This window comes from Hoplias malabaricus, chromosome 7 (genome assembly GCF_029633855.1).
Source record: "Hoplias malabaricus isolate fHopMal1 chromosome 7, fHopMal1.hap1, whole genome shotgun sequence".
Taxonomy (NCBI): Eukaryota; Metazoa; Chordata; class Actinopteri; order Characiformes; family Erythrinidae; genus Hoplias; species Hoplias malabaricus.
The window spans coordinates 9,325,607-9,345,722 of record NC_089806.1 but is presented as its reverse complement, the minus strand read 5'-3'; the positions used below and the strand labels follow the sequence as shown (position 1 = coordinate 9,345,722).

Genomic DNA, 20,116 nt, shown 5'->3' with positions numbered 1-20,116 from the left:
TGATGTATCGTGTTGTGAGATTCTCTGTGCTCCTCAGAGCCATTAACACGGTGTGATGTTTCAAAGCTGGCATTCAGAGTCTCACTGCATATAAACATAAGGTCAATAGAGACACCTGAAAAATGGCTCCATCTGCTGTTTAGACACAAAGTGCATGCAGCATAAACATTAAACTGAGCGCGCACTCTCCCCCCCCCCCCCCATTCTCCTCCGTCTCTGCAGCAGCTCAAATGAAACAGAGAAGAGACGTATACAGACTTTTCATTTCAAAAATTATGTTTATCTGGAGACAACAAAAGATATAAAAAAAAAAAAAAAAAACACAAAACGCCCTCAAGTCTCTCTCTTCTTAGAACAAAGCTACGTGAATATGTTCAGCGTTTTTTTCTGGTCTGAGTTCCAGAGCTCAGGAGAGGATCTCTGCCTCAGGATCACAAGCATCTGCCACGCACTGCGGGGTAAAAACGCATGAAAAATAAACTCCAAAATACTACAAAAATAGGAAATGACACGTCCAGGGCTCAGACTGCTGCAGAGGCCCAGGCTAGCGTGCTCTCTCACTCTGCGGGAGACTGTGTTACACCACAGCGTACTGCTGATACAGCAGCTCACGGATTCTGTAGTAGTCTTCACACTGACAACCCTCCAGACCAATACGACCAGCTTCAGTCTGAGAGAGAGAGAGAGAGAGAGAGAGAGAGAGAGAGAGAAAGAGAGAGAACAGAACAGAGAACGAGAACAAACAGAACAGAGAGAACACAGAGAGAGAGAACACAGACAGAGAGAGAGAGAACAGAACACAGAGAGAACAGAACAGAGAACAGAGAGAACACACAGAGAGAGAGAACAGAGAGAACACAGAGAGAGAGAGAGAGAGAACAGGGAGAACACAGAGAGGGAGAGAACACAGAGAGGGAGAGAACACAGAGAGAGAGAGAGAGAGAGAGAGAGAGAGAGAGAGAGAGAGAACACAACACAAATGAAAAGAACAGTAAACAAGAATTGCACAGACCAGTTTAAGTGTAATCAGGAAATTTAACAATATATTTGCAGATATGGGCTCCAAAACCAAAAGTAGTGTGTGATGAGACAGGTGTAGAAATCTCACCCTTCGTACAGCCACCAGGTTATTACACACCAGAACTCCCCCCACAAACTCAGCCTGGATCCCCTCTCTCAGTAGAACCTGCTTAAAGTCTGAAAGCCTTGGCTCATTAATGAACACCGCCTGGTGACCCGGAGTCTGCAAGAAAACAAATACAAACACACACTGTTAAAAGAGCAATCAGCCACTTATGCCACGAGAAACATCTAACAATATTTAATAAGTTATTTTTTTTTCTTTAAATTTATTCTAATATACTCCCCATGAGATGAAGGATCAAACTGATGTGTGGTCCCTCAATTAAACAAACTGGTTAATTCCCCATAGAGCGGCTAACCTACATAGGGGCAGCCATTTAATAACACACAACATTAAAGGTCATCCAGGTTTACAAACCCAAGCACTGTAAAGAAACCTGAACTGTAAAAATAACCATTCCACCACAAAACTATTCAGAATGATACCTGAGAAAGTTTTCACATTTTTGTGAGGAGTGTGGTGTGTTCTCCCTGTGTCTGCGTGGGTTTCCTCTGGGTGACTGTCTGTGAGGAGTGTGGTGTGTTCTCCCTGTGTCTGCGTGGGATTCCTCCGGGTGACTGTCTGTGAGGAGTGTGGTGTGTTCTCCCTGTGTCATGCGTGGGTTTCCTCCGGGTGACTGTCTGTGAGGAGTGTGGTGTGTTCTCCCTGTGTCATGCGTGGGTTTCCTCCGGGTGACTGTCTGTGAGGAGTGTGGTGTGTTCTCCCTGTGTCTGCATGGGTTTCCTCCGGGTGACTGTCTGTGAGGAGTGTGGTGTGTTCTCCCTGTGTCTGCGTGGGTTTCCTCCGGGTGACTGTCTGTGAGGAGTGTGGTGTGTTCTCCCTGTGTCTGCGTGGGTTTCCTCCGGGTGACTGTCTGTGAGGAGTGTGGTGTGTTCTCCCTGTGTCTGCGTGGGTTTCCTCCGGGTGACTGTCTGTGAGGAGTGTGGTGTGTTCTCCCTGTGTCTGCGTGGGTTTCCGCTGGGTGCTCCGGTTTCCTCCCACAGTCCAAAAACACACGTTGGTAGATGGATTGGTGACTCAAATGTGTCCGTAGGTGTGTGTGTGAGTGAATGTGTGTCTGTGTTGCCCTGTGAAGGACTGGCGCCCCCTCCAGGGTGTATTCCTGCCTTGCGCCCAATGATTCCAGGCAGGCTCTGGACCCACCACAACCCAGGATAACGGTTACAGATAATGAATGAATGAAAGAAAGAAATGTATCCAAAGATAAATAAACATATGCATCAGGTAGATGCTTCGATTAAGCTGGTATTTGAAAAAGTGTACTGTACGCCTGGAGAAGGGAAAAAAAGGGGGTAAATACATTTAAAACAGACTGACGAACATGTAGAAAGAGTCTGTCTTAGATTCGTCCACCTCTGACAGTGTGGAGAAGCAGGAAGGCAGTGTTGAAGTGCTCTTATATCTGTATTAGTGTACTCTTCAATAATTACATTGCTAAAAGGTCCATTTACGTCTTTTGCTGCAAGTTAACTCGTGTATTTTTTAATTCATTTGAGCAGAGGCTTTATTTTACTTCAATTGTTTAATAATGACCAGCTGTAACCAGTCTATGTAATGACCACTTAGATCAAAAAATCTTCTCTAGACACCCATTTTCTTTTTGTTGTTTGTGTAAATGTTAGGCAAATACATGTTACATTTGTCTATAATAAAGTCGGGGTATCCTTCTCCTTCTATATACTGTATCTAGGCATCAGCAGATACATTGTGTGTGTACAATATCAGATACAGGCAGCGGCTCAATCTCCATATCAGTGCATCCCCTAAATAAGACACTGCGTTTGATAATAGAATTATAATAATTACTAACATGTGGCTTAGTGGCAGCTCTCTGGGGTTACATTAACCAATCATAACTCTTTGTAACTATCCTTAACCTGTGAGGCAATACAAATAAGTGTTAACTGGCAACAGAAGCAGAAGTAATAACTTTAAATATTAATGGCTGTCAGTAAAGCAAGGCCTGGAGGAGCACATTCCTTTGAACAGAGCATCGCTGCAGAGGCAGTGAGTGGCTGATTTTTTTGGGAGAGTACAGTAGAGAAGATCCTTCAGCTTTGCAGTGTTTTATCCGCCTTGCTGTGTGCTGCAGCTCAGAACGCTGCGTCTGTTCGCTGCTCTCTTAAGGTCAGCACATCTATTTTAATCTCTGCACAGTTCTGGCATCCCCTTCTCTCACTCGCTTTGTCTCTCTTTAACCCACGCTGTCCCAACGTAAACTCCACATTAAACTCAACATTACTCTGCTTCCTACTGCCTGAGAGAGACAGAGAGAACAGAGAGAGAGAGAGAGAGAGAGAGAGAGAGAAAGAGAACACCCTCCACCCCACTACATTCCTGTCACGAGTTCAGCAGCACCCTCTACACATTTCTTTTTTCCTCCCTCTTTCTGCCAATCTCTCCCTTTTGTCATCTTCATCACTTGCAACTGCAGCTAATAATCCACATTCATTTCTTTTTTGGGAGGCCCATCCCTAGTCTCTCTCTCTGACTCCCTGTACCCACTCTTTCTCTCCCTTAATGTCAGTGTGCGGTTCTCTATCCACCTTCTCCCATTTTCCCCATTCTCTCTCTCTCACACACACTCACCTCAGTAAGAGGGAGGGGCTCCAGTGTTGGGATGATGTCACTCTCCTCTGAAACCTCTCGCTCGTCTTCTCCGAACAGTGTCTTCATGGCGCGCTGATTCGCCATGGCGCTGGGCTCGGCCGCCAGGTCAGGGGTTACATCCATGGTGTACTCACCGTCCTCGACCTCATCTTTAGTGTCTCCTTCCTCCAGCAGCACCCCGGTGTCCACCTTCACCACCCGCATATCCAGAACCCCATCGATCCACGCCAGCTCCGTGTCCTTGGCCTTACAGAACTGCAGAGAGCTGACCAGAGAGTCCTTCAGCCTCACCTTCATAGACAAAAAACACACATTTTATCATCATTTTATTTACATTATGGACTGAAAAAGAGTTTTAACAAGCTATAACTATGAATGCTAATAAGTCTCTTTCTGAATAATAAAATAAAACAATAAAAACAAGCTCAAATTACCAACAAAATTATTAAATTGTTCAAAACACTGATGAACCAGGAAAGCCTCAGAAATATAAACATGTACATAATAATATTTATAAACAGGCGGTGCTTATAAACACATATATAGAAGTAGAATATAAATTACAGCTGCTGTTGGTGCGGGGCAGCTGTAAATGAACATAGAAGACCACATAAGCAAGATTACAATACATTTAATTCAAGCGCTTGTGTATGTATTAAATATATATTAAATATGCCATAGTCTCCCGTTCCCTCTGTGTTTGGGGTGTATCTGGAATGGCGACCCACTGTCAGAACACAAGCGCAGCAGCTTTCCCTCGCGCGCAGGGAGAGCCTAAGAGCAGTGGGTTTGGTGCATGTCTCAACTGTCCTCGCACATGGTGGGTTTATCTTCACTCAATGTTTTCCCATTTGCGAGAGCACTGTTCATTGCCTGACGTGGTTTTCCTCAAACAAAATTATTTTCTCCACTCACAAATTTCTAATTGGATCCAACACCACAGATCAGACTGCTTCTCTTAAATAAAGACTGCCAAGAAATAAACACAAGTGCGGAACAGTTCCCGCCTCGCACCCAGTGATTCCGGGTGGGCTCCGGACCCACCGTGACCCTGAACTGGATAAGAGTGTGGTGTGTTCTCCCTGTGGCTGCGTGGGTTTCCTCCGGGTGACTGTCTGTGAGGAGTGTGGTGTGTTCTCCCTGTGTCTGCGTGGGTTTCCTCCGGGTGACTGTCTGTGAGGAGTGTGGTGTGTTCTCCCTGTGTCTGCGTGGGTTTCCTCAGGGTGACTGTCTGTGAGGAGTGTGGTGTGTTCTCCCTGTGTCTGCGTGGGTTTCCTCAGGGTGACTGTCTGTGAGGAGTGTGGTGTGTTTTCCTTGTGTCTGCATGGGTTTCCTCCGGGTGACTGTGAGGAGTGTGGTGTGTTCTCCCTGTGTCTGCGTGGGTTTCCTCTGGGTGCTCCAGTTTCCTCCCACAGTCCAAAAACACACATTGGTAGGTGGATGGACTGGCGACTCAAAAAAAAATGTGTCCGTAGGTGTGTGTGAATGTGAGTGAATGTGTGTGTCTGTGTTGCCCTGTGAAGGACTGGCGCCCTCTCCAGGGTGTATTCCCTCCTTGCGCCCAATGATTCCAGGTAGGCTCTGAACCCACCGCGACCCTGAACTGGATAAGGGTTACAGATAATGAATGAATGAATGTGTACCTGTGCCAGCCAATCAATTATTTGTTAGTATCTATTGTTACGCAGCTTAGTTGCTGACTGCCAGTACAGATCTTTGAACATGCCTCTTAAAAAATATATTTTTAATGCATGAACAGTTTGCTTCAAAGAAACTGATTCATTTTGTAAGGAGTCTATATGTACCTCACCGGTTTTTGCTCTGAATTTACATGAGCACTGGTCCAGAAACACTCTACTTTTCTATAGGCTTAATCTTTACCTCGCCACGCAATACATCATAATGACAGAATCAATTCTACAGGGTGCCTACGCAACCTGCAGGGCTAAAAACACCAGAAGCAGTAGCAGAAAGGATGGAAGGAAAAAGGAGAGAAAACTAGTGCAGCCACACCACCATTAGAGCAGATTTAAACACGCATCCAGGTTTAATGAACTTGTTAAGATTTTCCTTTGAGTTCACTTCCTAAGTGTGTTTCTCAGTACTCTAGGTTGTTTTCACATTATTTAAAAGAACTGAACCCTGTGATGTTACAGAAAACCAACAGCAAACTACCTCATATTTTTGTGAGTGTTCACACATAACCATATTTCTTTCCTAGTCTTCCCTACACCACACCTCTTGAGTGAGTGAGTGAGTAGGGGTGTCACAACACACACAGTAATATTCTTATATTTCGATGTGGGGGTTACGATATGATCTGTGAATTTTAAAAACCCCTCTGAACTCCCTTCTTTAACAAATTGGCCGTGGCTGCTATAGCATCTTAGAGGAATGTGGGGGGCGGCACTGGTTTTTATTAACCTCAAAAAGGGGCGGCGCAAACAAGGAAAGAGCACCTTGGTCTCAATAAAATAAAACCTTTTTAAATTAACTTCCATTGGAAATGAAATGTAAAGTTACTATTTTGGGAGATAATTTTTTTTTGGACAGTGACAAAAATAATTCAAGTAATGTACATAAGATAATTCATCACCTGGTAGATGTGTGTTTCACTGGTGGCGTCCACAGTCTCCTGAAGCTTAGGGGTGTACACTTTGATGTCTTTTCCGCTGAAAGACTTGCAGGACTCTGCCAGGTCCTGACTGGCTTCTGGAGGCCCGTGTACTATGATCAGCTGTCTGGGCTTCATCTGGTTTATAATCTTCTTAATGGAGTCTCCATCTGAACGGCCCTCGTAGTCTATGTACGTGACTCGGGCTCTGGAATTAGAAATAAGTGCGTTAAATTATGTTAAAATCTGAAAGCATGATAATCACTGGTAAAATTTTCAAGGATATTTTTCAGCTTTCAGCAAGAAACAGCAAAATGCACTTGTCCTAACTGTTGTATTCAAATTAAAAGTTAGTGTTTCCTAAATATAATCAAAGTTCTATACTGCAGCCAGCTCAAGTGAGAGTATGTGACGGATTTCACATTTACATCAAGAAATACATGGGAACCCATTTAATGACCTGATCTCTAGGTTTTCGGTGGTGCATGTGCATTTGGTGGGGACATCGGAGAGGTCCTGATCCATCGGCTCATCTCCATTGGCCAGACTGGACTCCAGTTTACTCTTCTCCTCCTCTGTGGCCTGAAGCTCAGGAACTAGAAACTCCTCAGGTCTGGGGAACAGTCACAAAAACCATGTATAAAAGGCAGAAAGGAATTATCAAACATAACACACCTGTGAATCTGTTTTTTCAAAAGTTGAGCTTAACAGTTTAACAGTGTGAACAATACTTAAGCTGGAGAACTGCAATAATAGGCTGTAAAACCTGTTGTTTTAGGAAAATAATCCCTAGACAATCACATTTCTACTGTCTTAAAGGTGACGTTCATGAGTTTGATGCATAGTATATTTTTGTTAGCTGTGCTCAAATCTCTGCATGTTTCCACATCGAACGATTGTTTAAAAGTTTCATTAATTATATGTAAATCTGAATTCATTTTTACACTTTTATGAAAAATAATAATAAAAAATGTAATTTCAAAAGTTACAAGTCTTAAATTAATGTGCATAAGCAAGAACAAATACAGGGGGTCCTCGACTTACGACGTTGATCCGTTCCTACGTCGTGTCGTAAACCCATTTTAGTAAGCACTGTAAGCACTTATCCTCCTCCTAACACCTATCCTCCTCGGTCCCGAGCTGCGTAACCGTGTATTCTTCCGCCGCGCCGCGCACACCAAACACAAAGTTCACGTTATGACGTTTACGACGCAGAACCACTTAAGTCGAAACAAGGCGTTATACAGTAAATGGGAGATGTGTCGTAACCACGAAACATCGTAACTCAGGACTGACGTAACCCGAGGACCTCCTGTATCTAATATATTATCACTGTAACAAATTCGTTTTAGTTTTACTTCTCTGGTAAGATTTGAAGCCAAGGCTCACCTGATGATCTCTCCGTACTCATCCCATTTGATCCTCTCCTCATGAGTAGGGAACATAGGGTAAGACTTCTTGGCCTGTTTGAAGAAGCTTCCCTTGCGGCCACCCTCTCCCTTCATCATCAGGTCGTGGTGTTTGGTCTTAATCACAGCAGGCTGCTCCAGATCATCCTCCATATCACTCTCATCACTTGAGTCTACATCCACCCTGAGCAGAGGAAGACAGAGGCGTTAGCACTAACCGCTGGATCATTACGCTTGCCTCAGATCTGCTATATTGATCTTTAATATGCAAACAAACATGTACAGCAGAGGGTAATAGTTTTAAACCGTTTTTCTCTTTGCCCTTCATCATAGTAAAGTATCTGATTCAAAAATCATCGAATGATGAATGCAACAACAAACATTTCTTGTCAATAAAAATAAAAGTCATGCCATGATTGACATGATGTAACCGATTCGTGCCGGTTTGACTGAACAAAAACAAACAAGCCGACAGACACTCGACCTTTGCCATCTGTGTTTTAATGATGACATAGTTCAGTCTTGCTGTTGTGCATTGTTCATAATAATTCTTGTCAATAACGTGGGCTGCATGAACGTCAGTCTTTGGAACACGTTTTTGTTTTTGGAAGCAACATCTCAAATCCAATTGTTACAAAAGAAGAAAAATCACAAAATCTTAGTCAAGACCTGGCAAACAAAAACAAACAAACAACAACAGAGCATCATGACTCACTCTTTTGCTTGTTCAAGTTTTTTAGCAGCTTCTTTCTTTATTTTCTCCTTCTCCAAGTACTCTTCCAGCTCACGACCCTCCAGTTTGGTCCTTTTCTTGATCTTAAATGAAGGAATGAATTAACAACACAACCTACTGCGTAAAAAGGACTAAAGATTCAGAAAACTGGTGATATTTTTTTATTTTACATTGCAATTTTAGAATTTTAGAACTATTTTTACTGATTGAAATTAACTCCAGTTCCAACTGTGCCACTTCATAATGAAGAAATGTCTCCTAAGAATGAAGTACACTGTCCCCTAGTGACAGAGATTCTGTACTAAACCTAATTTAAACACTGCCACCCTCTGAAGCATAAAGTGATTCATTCAAACACTTCAAACAAGTTGATTCCTTGCCTCATCAAGTATACAAAAAAATATACATAAATAATAAAAAAATCACTTATTTATAGTATTGGATTTTTTAGGGATAATTTATTGTTTCTTTTACACTGGGAATTGATTTTTTGTCCCCATTTTATTGATTTTTGTGTCAGAATCTCACCTCCAGGTCTATCATCTTCTCTCCAGGGTTGTCTATGAGGTAGCGGGCCAGTGTTCCTGGAGAGGTGCGGTAGGTGAGGATGATGGAGTTTTTCGAGTCCTGACACCACTGGATGAAAAGTTCTCTGGAAAACCCCGACTCCAGATCAGGCTGACTGCACAGCACCACTTTAGGACTAGGAACTCGTGCCAAATCAGCCAAGCTGTGGCACAGAGACAGGTGACGAAACTGGAAAGGGTTGTTCCTCTTATCTTCAAAGCATCGCATCAGCTTGTCACTCATCCACTCCACCTATGAGCAAAACAAACCAAGCTTGATCATATTCCAAGGATCATGACATTGAGGAGCACAGATCAAGAGACAATTTTATTCCAGATTTTGTAAAGCTTGAGGTTGGGGTTTTATGCATATCACGTGGTCAGACCTGCGACTTGGAGAACTCCACAACGTTGTAGCTGACATTGTTGAGCAGAGCAAGGGAATAGACCCCCAGCCCTGCGTCCTTGGTCCTCCAAATCTGATCCAGCAGCTGAGCCAGTTCCAGCACACGTCCAGCTGTATCCACAGAGATCAGCACGTTACCATCACCACGAAGGGTTTCCATGATATTTGCTGTAGGAAGAGGGCATATCGGTTTAAGAAACAAAGAAAGATAGACACAGACAAAGAGAAACAAATATAGGGAGTCCTATAAGTAAACATTTCTTCCTAATCATTAGCATATTGCTGGTTTCATTCAATCAATAAATCAATAAATCTCCCATAAGGCAGTGAGGTAGCTGACGGAACTTACTGAGGAGTTGCTCATCACGCTGTTTTCTGCGAGGCTGAACATAACTGGCATTGAAGGAGTCTGTGATGAGCAGCGAGGGTCGGCTGAGTGTCTCAAGAGAGCAACCGTTTAAATGGCTGCAAGGGTCAAGAAAATGGCAGGTCACTTCATAAACAGAAGCTAAATAGCATTAGGTCAAACAACATCCCTTTCAGATCTTTTCACCCACTTACATTTCTCTCTTGTGATTGAAGTCCACGGCGTAAATAATCTCCTCCTCTCCGTCTTTCACTATTTTCCAAATGGTCCCTCCAATCATATGACCGGCGGGAAGTGGAGTGATGGACAAACCATGACCTTTCCCTGTGAAGGGAATAAGAGAGGAGAAACAGAGAAGAGTAACTTAACAACTTCGTCGACTGAAACGGAAATTATTGAGTAAGGAGTCAGGAACTTAACTATTCTTCAGACCAGTTTATCCTGTATTTTATCTTTATGACATATAGCAGGGTATCTGTGGGTATGGGGAAATGTGATTTAAGACCTTTTAACATCACTTCATGTAAAAAGCACACAATCCCAATTCTGTGATTCCTGTATTTTCTGACAAACCAATAAAAATTTCTGACAAAATTAAAAGAAACACATTTTGTACTGATTGAATTTAACTTGGATTAACTACAGTGCAAAATTGGAGTTATCCAAACATTTTTCTTTAAATGTACACTTCCCCATGCCTACAGAGAGAGAGAGAGAGAGAGAGAGAGAGAGAGAGAGAGCGCAAGAGAGAGAGAGCGAGAGCGAGAGAGAGAGAGCGAGAGCGCAAGAGAGAGAGAGCGAGAGCGCAAGAGAGAGAGAGCAAGAGCGCAAGAGAGAGAGAGCAAGAGAGCAAGAGAGAGAGAGCAAGAGAGAGCGAGAGCGAGAGAGCGAGCGAGAGAGAGAGCAAGAGAGAGAGCAAGAGAGAGAGCAAGAGCGCGAGAGCGAGCGAGCGAGAGAGCAAGAGAGAGAGCAAGAGAGCGAGAGAGAGCGAGAGCGAGAGAGAGCGAGAGCGAGAGAGAGCGAGAGAGAGCGAGAGAGAGAGCGAGAGAGAGAGAGCCAGAGAGAGCGATGAACGTAACTGAAAACAGCGCCATAAATTATGTAGTTGATTGCGCTAAATTCAGTCTGCCATAAAAACAGTAAGTTAACATTCATACAAAATCTGGAAACTGCAAAAATAAAACAAAAACAAAATTGTATTTACCATTAAATAAGTTTAAGGCTTCGTGGACACCCTCTATATTGTTTTCACCAGTAAAAGGACTCTTACTCTCTAGTTGAACTAAAATTAATTAAATATATATTTTTTGGCTGCCTAAGATATTTGCAGGTTACTGTGCTTTTAAAACAACTTCTTAACGTATGAGACAGAATACATTAACATTTTACCTTTTAAATTCACAATCTGTGAATATTTCAGCTGCTGGATCTTGTCAAAAGCTGAGTCTACATCATCCAGTGTGAACAAGGAAAAGTCCTCTGTGTTGTGTCGAGACTGAAGGTTGGACATAATAGCAAAACAATATAAGTGTTCAAAGATGTAAAACTGAGTCTTGGATAGTTATATATATATTTTCCAGGCCACACCCCTCTGGTTGTACCTGGTAGAGGTCATACATAAACATCTGTCCCATCTTGTACACAGGAATGGTGGCATAGATAGTGCAGTTTAGACCCAGTTTGCCAACAGCATATGGCAAAGCCCCGAGATGAAGAGGATCCGGATGGGAAAGGAGCACTGCATCCACCTGGTGGACATACCTGCAAAGTAACACAAACAACATTCACACTGAATCAAGGGTTAAACACGGTCTGTCTCGATTCCATTGTCCAAATGAACTTGAGATAGGGGTTATCAATAAAATTAGCTATTTACTGGTTAGTATTTCTGGACCACCGACCACCTGCAGGAATCAAAATCCTTTATAAAGAGACTGAAAATAACAACAACAACAACAACCAGTATACACACCTGCCACTCTTAAAACTGTAAAACATTAATACTTAAACATATTAACAAGAATACAGACCAGAATATTCAGAAATCTTTGGATTACAGGATGGGATACAGACGAATAAAGAATATTCCATTCATTCATTATCTATAACTGCGGTGAGTCCAGAGCCTACCTGGAATCATTGGGCGCAAGGCGGGAATACACCCTGGAGGGGGCGCCAGTCCTTCACAGGGCAACAGAGACACACACAGACATTCAGTCACTCACATCTACGGACACTTTTTTGAGTTGCCAATCCACCCACCAACATGTGTTTTTGGACTGTGGGAGGAAACCAGAGCACCTGGAGGAAACCCACGCAGACACAGGGAGAACACACCACACTCCTCACAGACAGTCACCCGGAGGAAACGTTAGGTTATGCATATAACCACTGTTACCTGAAGAAGAGGAACGAGGTACAACACAAGCTGTATGGGATATTATGCCTCTTCCATATCTGGCTGAAGACACCTCTAATCACGCCTGTAAGGCAGATGACGCATAGTGACGAGGGTAGGTGGGCCCGCCCCTCACCTATAACCTCTGGACACTAGCGTCTCTCTTCAGTTCAAGATGCTGATCTTCACCGAGCTAATAGTGAAACGGGGCAGTCCGTGTTGTACCTCGTTCCTCTTCTTCAGGGAACAGTGGTTATATGCATAACCTAACGTTCCCTATCAGTCGATTCACTCGGTACAACACAAGCTGTATGGGATCTAAATTCACGCCCCGAGAAACAGACACCGAACCAAGAAAGCAGCCTAGTGCATGTTAGACCCTATAGAAAGGACAGCATGAGCTACCGAAGGGGCCAGCACATCCAGGCGATAAAAACGAACAAATGTATGAGGTGATGCCCAGCTAGCAGCGGCACAGATGTCTCCAACTGGGACACCCTTAAAAAGAGCCCAGGATGTAGCTATTCCTCTTGTGGAATGAGCCCTCACCCCCTCTGGTAAATCCATACCTTTGCTGCTGTAAGCTATAGAAATAGCTTCTAAAACCCAGTGAGAGAGACGTTGTTTAGACAAAGCCCTGCCACGAACTGGGTTAGCAAAACAGACGAAAAGCTGGTCACACCTACGGAAATCCTGAGTACGATTAATGTATGTGCGCAGTGCCCGCACGGGGCAGAGCATGTGTAGTCTTTGCTGCACCTCAGATGTAAATGGAGGAGGAGAGAAAGAATTTAACTCAAAAGCCAGTGAGCTATAAGACATAGGCAACACCTTTGGCACATATGTTGCATTAGGACACAGAGTCACCTTAGTGTCCCCTGGTGCAAACTGGGTACAAGAGTAGAGCAGTCTTATATGAAACGAACTTGATGTCCACAGACTCCAGTGGCTCAAAGGGAGGTGCACATAGTGCACCAAGTACCATACACAGGTCCCAGGGAGGAACAGTGGGCCTAAATACAGGCTTTAGGCGCCTCACCCCCTTCATGAAACGTGTGGTTAGGGGGTGTGCTCCTGGTGACAACCCACCAAAGCCCTCATGACAGGCTGATATAGCTGCCAGATAGACTTTTATTGTTGAAAAAGAGAGCCCTCGTTCAAATAACTCCTGAAGGAAAGTTAAAATATCAACAATGGAACATTGGAAAGGGACCAATTCCCTCTCCTGACACCAAAGCTCAAATGCATGCCATTTAAATGCATACAGACCTCTTGTAGAGGCTGCTCTTGCACTCTGAATAGTGGCAACTACATTGGAGGGTAAGCCACGAGCCATTAACATTGAACTTTCAGCGGGTAAGCGTGGAGACACCACAACTCCGGTCGAGGGTGAACTATTTCTCCACCTGCCTGAGACAGGAGGTTCTTGTGAAGAGGGAGAGGCCAAGGGTCCCCTGCAAGAAGACTGATTATCTCTGCGTACCATGGTTTCGATGGCCAGCAGGGGGCTACCAGAATTAGGGAAAGGTTTCCCTGGCGCACCCTCTCCAGTGTTGGCAATATAAGAGCTACTGGAGGAAACGCATAGAGAAGAGTGTTGGGCCACGGGTGTGCCAGCGCATCCACTCCCAGGGGTGCGCTGTGGTCCGTTAGAGAGAAAAACAAAAGGACAATGCGCGTTTTCTCTGGATGCGAAGAGATCTACGTTGGCCCTGCCAAACCGATCCCATATCTGCATTGCCACCAGAGGACTGATTCTCCATTCCCGTGCTGAAGGGCCCCCTCTGGAGAGGAGGTCTGCCCCCAGGTTCAGGTGACCTGGTATATGCGTCGCCCTGAGTGACAGAAGGTGGAGACTGCTCCACAACAGAAGGGTCTGGGACAGCTTCAACAGAGGAAGGGAACGTGTCCCCCCTTGCCTGTTTATATAAGACACCACAGTGGTGTTGTCTGTCCTGACCAGGACATGCTGCCCACACAGAACGGGGAGAAAGTGCTTTAAGGCTAGATGAACCGCCAGTAGCTCCAAGCAATTGATGTGGTGTGAGCGTTGAGCCAGAGACCACGCCCCCTTCACCGCAACCTGGTTGCACACTGCCCCCCAACCCGTTAGGGACGCGTCCGTCGACACCACTTTGCGAAACAGAACTCTGCCTATCGGCGAGCCCTGACACAATAGGCGGGACTCCCTCCAAGGGGACAACGCTGTCATGCATGCTCTTGTCACAACTATTCTTTTCCCCAATTGACGCGAGGCAATCAAGCGATGGAATAAGAGCCAGCGCTGAAATGCCCGCATTAGAAGTAAACCTAGCGGAACTACCGCTATTGCAGAAGCCATCTGGCCCAACAGCTGGAGAAACTGGCGGACGCGCAGTTTGTGTCCCAGCTGAAACTGAGCGAGGCCGTCGCGAAGCGCACATATTCTGCGCTCTGACAGACATGCTCGGCCGGAGAGCGAGCATATTTCTAACCCCAGAAAAGAAAGTTTCTGACTGGGGATCAGAGAGCTCTTCTTTAAATTGATCGATAAGCCCAGCCGCTTCAAATGAGAAAGCACAGCATTTGTATCTGTCCGAGCTTTCACTTTCGACCGTGCTATTATAGCGAGGTCGTCCAAATACGCGAGCACGCGCACTCCTCGCCCCCGCAGCGGGGCGAGAGCTGCTTCCATACACTTCGTAAAAGTGCGAGGAGCTAGAGAAAGCCCGAACGGGAGAACGAGCCACTCGTACGCCACTCCCTCGAATGCAAACCTCAGATACTTTCTGTGATCTGGATGGATTGCTATATGAAAATATGCGTCTGTGAGATCTATGGACGTGAACCAGTCCCCTGGGCCAATCGAGCGAAGGAACTGGCGCAGAGTTAGCATTTTGAAAGTGAAAACTCTCAAATGCTTGTTTAGCACTCTCAGATCCAAAATTGGACGAGCCCCTCCGTCCTTTTTCGGCACAACAAAGTAACGGCTGTACCAGCCCTTTCGTGATTCGGTCTGAGGCACCACTCTTATTGCCTCTTTGCTGAGGAGATTTCTTATCTCCTCCTTGAGGACCGCTGCAGCAGTGCCCGATACTCGGGTGAACACCACGCTGGAAAAGCGGGGAGGGGGAATTCGAAATTGTAAACGGTACCCTACACACACTGTCCTTTCTACCCAAGGAGAGACTGCGCATGCGCGCCACTCTGCTGCATGAGCTGCGAGTCGGCCGTGATAACAGCCTATTTGTGGGGAAATGAGGCCCTCCTGTGGCTGAGCTGGGGAGCGTACAGAATGCTTCCTCAGGCTCACTAACGCCAGATCGTTTATTGTTTTGCTTGAAACAGACACCTTTATTTCCTGATATACAAAATGAGACTTTATTAAGGCACATCGAGGAACATAATGCTCTTTTATTGCACCCAAACTGTGGGAAAACACTGTGGGAAAACACTGTGGGAAACCCACCCACCCCTGAGAACTGGGAAAGAATTGAGGGGATGTTTGTGCACACGTGTCTGGGCAGAACAGGTGCTTTGTGAACAATACTGGGGTAGAACGTGTCCTTTTTGGACTGGGCCCCGGTACGGGAGAAGGGTGGCGCCTCTTGAGGGGCCTGAGGGGAGAGGCTGCGGTGTCTCCGAGCCTCGGAGACCTCTCCCACACTGAACTGAAGGTTAGGATGAATTAGGCTTCTTCCTCCTCACCGCTGAATCCTTCAGAGGTCCAGGTGGAGGACCCCTGCTCCAGGCGGAGTGCCGCGGGGCCTGTTTTTGTGGTTGCTGCTTAGGAGGGGGGTTCCCCGGAAGAACTGCCGGTGCAGACCTCTTTACAGCGAGAAATGGAGTGGCAGGCTTACGAGCGACCCACGCTGGCTTCTGCTTAGCCTCCCTTCTTGGCAGAATAGAGCGCAGTGCCTCTGTCTGCTTTTTCCTGATCTCAAATTTAGCCTGAATGGCTTCGAGAGAGTGACCAAACAAACCTGCAGATGAAACGGGTTCGTCCAAATAGGACACTTGGTCTCTTTCCGACATATCGGACATAGTCAGCCACAAGTGGCGCTGAGCCACCACCGTTGACGCCATTCCTCTGCCCAGCGACAGTGCAGCACAGCGGGACATGCGCAGGATGTAATCCGAGGCAATTCTGACCTCGTTAAGCAAGGCGGTTAACGGGCTCTCCGCCGGCAGTTGCTCTCCGAGCTCGGCCAGACACATCGCCTGATATGTTTGGAGAAGAGTGACCGAATTCATAGCCCTAGCTGTGCCTGCCTGAGCGCGGTAAACTTTATCCAGCTGCGAGGAGGAAAAACGGCAGGGCTTAGAGGGAAGCACGGCTGGTCCTGCTACCCCTAGGTTGTGTGATGGGGCGAGATAAGCTGCTAATGACGGCTCCATGGGAGGGGGGTTCAGCAGACCTGTCTCCTCCGCCCCCTCTATGTCGAGAAATGGCGCGAAACCCGGAACCGCCGTACGGGTCGACAGTGGTTTAGCCAATGAGGACTTTAGCTCGGCGATGAAGTCCGGAAACAGCGGGAGACGGTGTTTCACCGCTGTCGGGACCGGGGGAAGGAAAAACCCAGAGAATCACGTAGCCGCTTTGGTTGTGTGAGGAGCGGGCCACTGGACGTCCAGTTTCTGAGCAGCACGGCGATAAAGGGAGATAAAGGACGTGTCCGCCTCGTCCTGTTTCCCCCCCCGAAGCCGCTGCAACGAGAGGAGCCGGAAGGTCCTCCTGCTCGTCCTCGGAGAGACCGTGCTCATCTAACCCGAGATCGAAAGGGTCGTCGTCCTCTAGTTCAGCTGCGGGCTCGGGGATCCGGGGCTTCATTAGGAGAGCAGGTGACTGCGAACCCATTTCACACACGTCCCCCAGACTCTCCATGTGCTCAGCCCAATTAATACACGGCTCACCCACTGATTCAGCCTCTTCAGCGTCCGAGTGAGAAGGCTCAACTTGTTCGGAAAACAGGGGATCCTCACGGTCCAACGCTGCTTGTCCGAGAATTTTTTCAACAAACGACACCCTGCGCTCCAGGGTAGAACGTCTGAGCCGGTGACAGAACTCGCACGCCTCAGGCTGCAGTAAGGCCCTCCTAGCATGAACAATTCCCAGGCAAACTGGGCACGCATCATGTAGGTCCTTCTCATGAATAGCGAACCCACACCCTTGAGGACAAGGGCGGGGGACTTTCCTGCCATGGCGGGTAGCTGCTTGCGAGCTCATTTAGATAGCCGTTAGCAAAACTAAACGGGCTAGCAAAGCGAGCTCAAGAGAAGAATGCAAAAGACGTTCCAAAACAGCGCTCCGCGAAAAGACGACTCACCAACGTGAGGTTGTTGCCGTTCTTTCCTATTGGAACAGTAAGCTATTTGTAGTGTCTTTGCTAAGGAAAAGAGCTAACTAGCTAGCTAGATTAGCAGAGAAGTGTAAGGTGTTCTTAGCGAGGTGAAGAGCATAAGAACTGAAGAGAGACGCTAGTGTCCAGAGGTTATAGGTGAGGTGAGGGGCGGGCCCACCTACCCTCGTCACTATGCGTCATCTGCCTTACAGGCGTGATTAGAGGTGTCTTCAGCCAGATATGGAAGAGGCATAATATCCCATACAGCTTGTGTTGTACCGAGTGAATCGACTGATAGGGAACCCACGCAGACAAAGGGAGAATACACCACACTCCTCACAGACAGTCACTCGGAGGAAACCCACGCAGACACAGGGAGAACACACCACACTCCTCACAGACAGTCACCCGGAGGAAACCCACGGAGACACAGGGAGAACACACCACACTCCTCACAGACAGTCACCCGGAGGAAACCCACGGAGACACAGGGAGAACACACCACACTCCTCACTGACAGTCACCCGGAGGAAACCCACGCAGACACAGGGAGAACACACCACACTCCTCACAGAGTCATCTGGAGCAGGAATTGAACCCACAACCTCCAGGCCCCTGGAGCTGTTTGACTGCTGCACCACCGTGACGCCCACGAATATAATATAATATAAACTTAGATTTTTCTTTCAATGCTCCTTCCCTTTTAAAGTTCTGTCACAAACGCTGGGTACTAGGCATTCACTTTTAAATTAATTAAAGGAAAATGTCCCAAAAGATTATTTATTTATTTGTTGATTTAAAGTCACACTAATTGTTTTGCCATTGTGCGTTCGGTCCTTTAAATTTAAATTTGCAAGAGTTTACAGGAGCTGCAAAATTTGAATAGTAACAAGCAGCTGAGAGTGTTTTAATTTTACTTGTTCATTTACCCACTGTGCATTTTAAACTTCTTCTGGTCCCTCTTAACTGGCTTACGATGTCAGAGAACAGGAGAAACCAGAGTTTACTATTTACCTTTTCATAGAGTCTATGATGTCCATGGAGAAGCTCTCATCCCAGCCGCAATCTAAAAGGAAGCGGAACTCGTCCACCTGTAACAGGTAACAGAGAGCAGACTCCTCCTGGACGCCAGACACAGCGGTCAGCTTGATGATGGACGTCATCTTCAAGATCCAGATTTCTCTAAAATGAAGAGAGAGCGTATTCAGCATTCTTTTTAACTTAAACAATAAACCCTGTATGATAAAGTTCTGATATTGGCTGAATCCCAAATAGCTCAGTACATTCTGTATATTTGACTACAGCGGGCTTGAAATAAAAGCTGAGCAAAAATCTTTGGAGCCAATAGGAAACTAGATTTGAAAAGCTATTAAATCACTCTGCGCATAGTATGTGTAGTTTAAGTTAGCTAGTATTTAATTTGGCTCAATTAATCCCTCTTTAAATCAGCCATCGCTAAGGAATGGATGACACTTATGTAAAGGTGGGTGAAGAAATTGGGAAACAAATATTTCCTAAAATTAGATCACAAGCTATAAACAACTTCTCTAAAACCAAGAACATTTAAAAACAAAAACACGCATTTTCAAGATAAACCACTTCATATAACGATCTTTTGTGCCTACATTAGTAGTTTTAAGTCAAACATAATTTATCTATAAACAAACACTCGTTATTTTTATCTTTAGCACAGTTTTAAGACGCTGAAGTGATATTATTAGTTTCCGTTAGCCCTGTATTGACCAACTGTTGGTAGATCACTGATTTGTTTTACAGCACAAAAATGTAGCAACTATCCATTTAGCCACATAATTAATATTCGAACGGGGTGTTTAGGTTTTTGAAACACTGAATTAGACTTAAAAAAAACACCCAGGTGTAACGTTACTGTACATATAACAAAAACAGTCCCAGGCTGATCTGGATATTTGTTCAGAAATCACCCACATTAAGGTTTTGCCGGTGAGCTCACAATATCACCAGCCTCTCAGCCCCAAAAAGAGGGAATGCTAACGAGCTAGCTAACTAACGGCAAAAACAGTTCAACTACGCTCTAAATCATAAAGAGCAGCATACCGGACGGTGGACTAAAAGTACACTTTTGACTTCATACAAGCGTGTGCCTTGAATAACATCGCCCAATCTTTTTTTACCATAATTTTAAACTCATTTTATTTTAGGTGGAGTCGTGCGGTTCAATCTCGCCGCGCTCCGCCATTAACCTGACTGGTGACGTCCGATTCGTGGATAACTCACTGTGTCAAACCGACTCTTTTGATTGAATTGGATGAATCAAGTCAATAGTGCGCCTGCATCGAAGGTTTCAACTGAATCATTTATCGTTCTCATATGTTAACTCACACTTTAAAGAACGACTTGGTTGAATTCACAAAAAGCATTAGATTTTCGTTTATTTCTTCGATACATCTTTTGAAAAATACCTTAAGCTTGATCTCTGAAAATCCGTTGGATGTTTAGTGTCGGTTCACAAGATGGAATCAGACGTTCGATTCATTGAAATAAACAGTTCGAAAGAGTCAGTTCGGAC

At 45.4% G+C, this 20,116-nt stretch overlaps 1 protein-coding gene across 2 annotated transcripts; it reads right to left on the bottom strand.

The window, feature by feature from the left end:
- Nucleotides 1-289: 289 nt before the first annotated feature.
- cpsf2 (cleavage and polyadenylation specific factor 2) lies at nt 290-20,088 on the bottom strand. 2 transcript variants are annotated; one of them, XM_066676119.1, is made up of 15 exons: nt 20,010-20,088; nt 18,583-18,750; nt 11,451-11,610; nt 11,239-11,344; nt 10,044-10,173; nt 9,832-9,947; nt 9,463-9,650; nt 9,039-9,329; nt 8,493-8,593; nt 7,758-7,961; nt 6,829-6,981; nt 6,351-6,576; nt 3,734-4,045; nt 1,109-1,243; nt 290-670 (listed from the first exon to the last, which is right to left on the bottom strand). In XM_066676119.1, exons 2-15 carry the CDS (start codon nt 18,729-18,731, stop codon nt 578-580), a joined length of 2,364 nt encoding a protein of 787 aa, XP_066532216.1. In that variant the 5' UTR covers nt 18,732-18,750; nt 20,010-20,088; the 3' UTR covers nt 290-577. The 2 variants fall into 2 exon arrangements, with proteins under 2 accessions (XP_066532216.1, XP_066532215.1); XM_066676118.1 differs by lacking the exon at nt 20,010-20,088 and adding an exon at nt 19,645-19,787.
- Between the last annotated feature and the right edge of the window lie 28 nt (nt 20,089-20,116).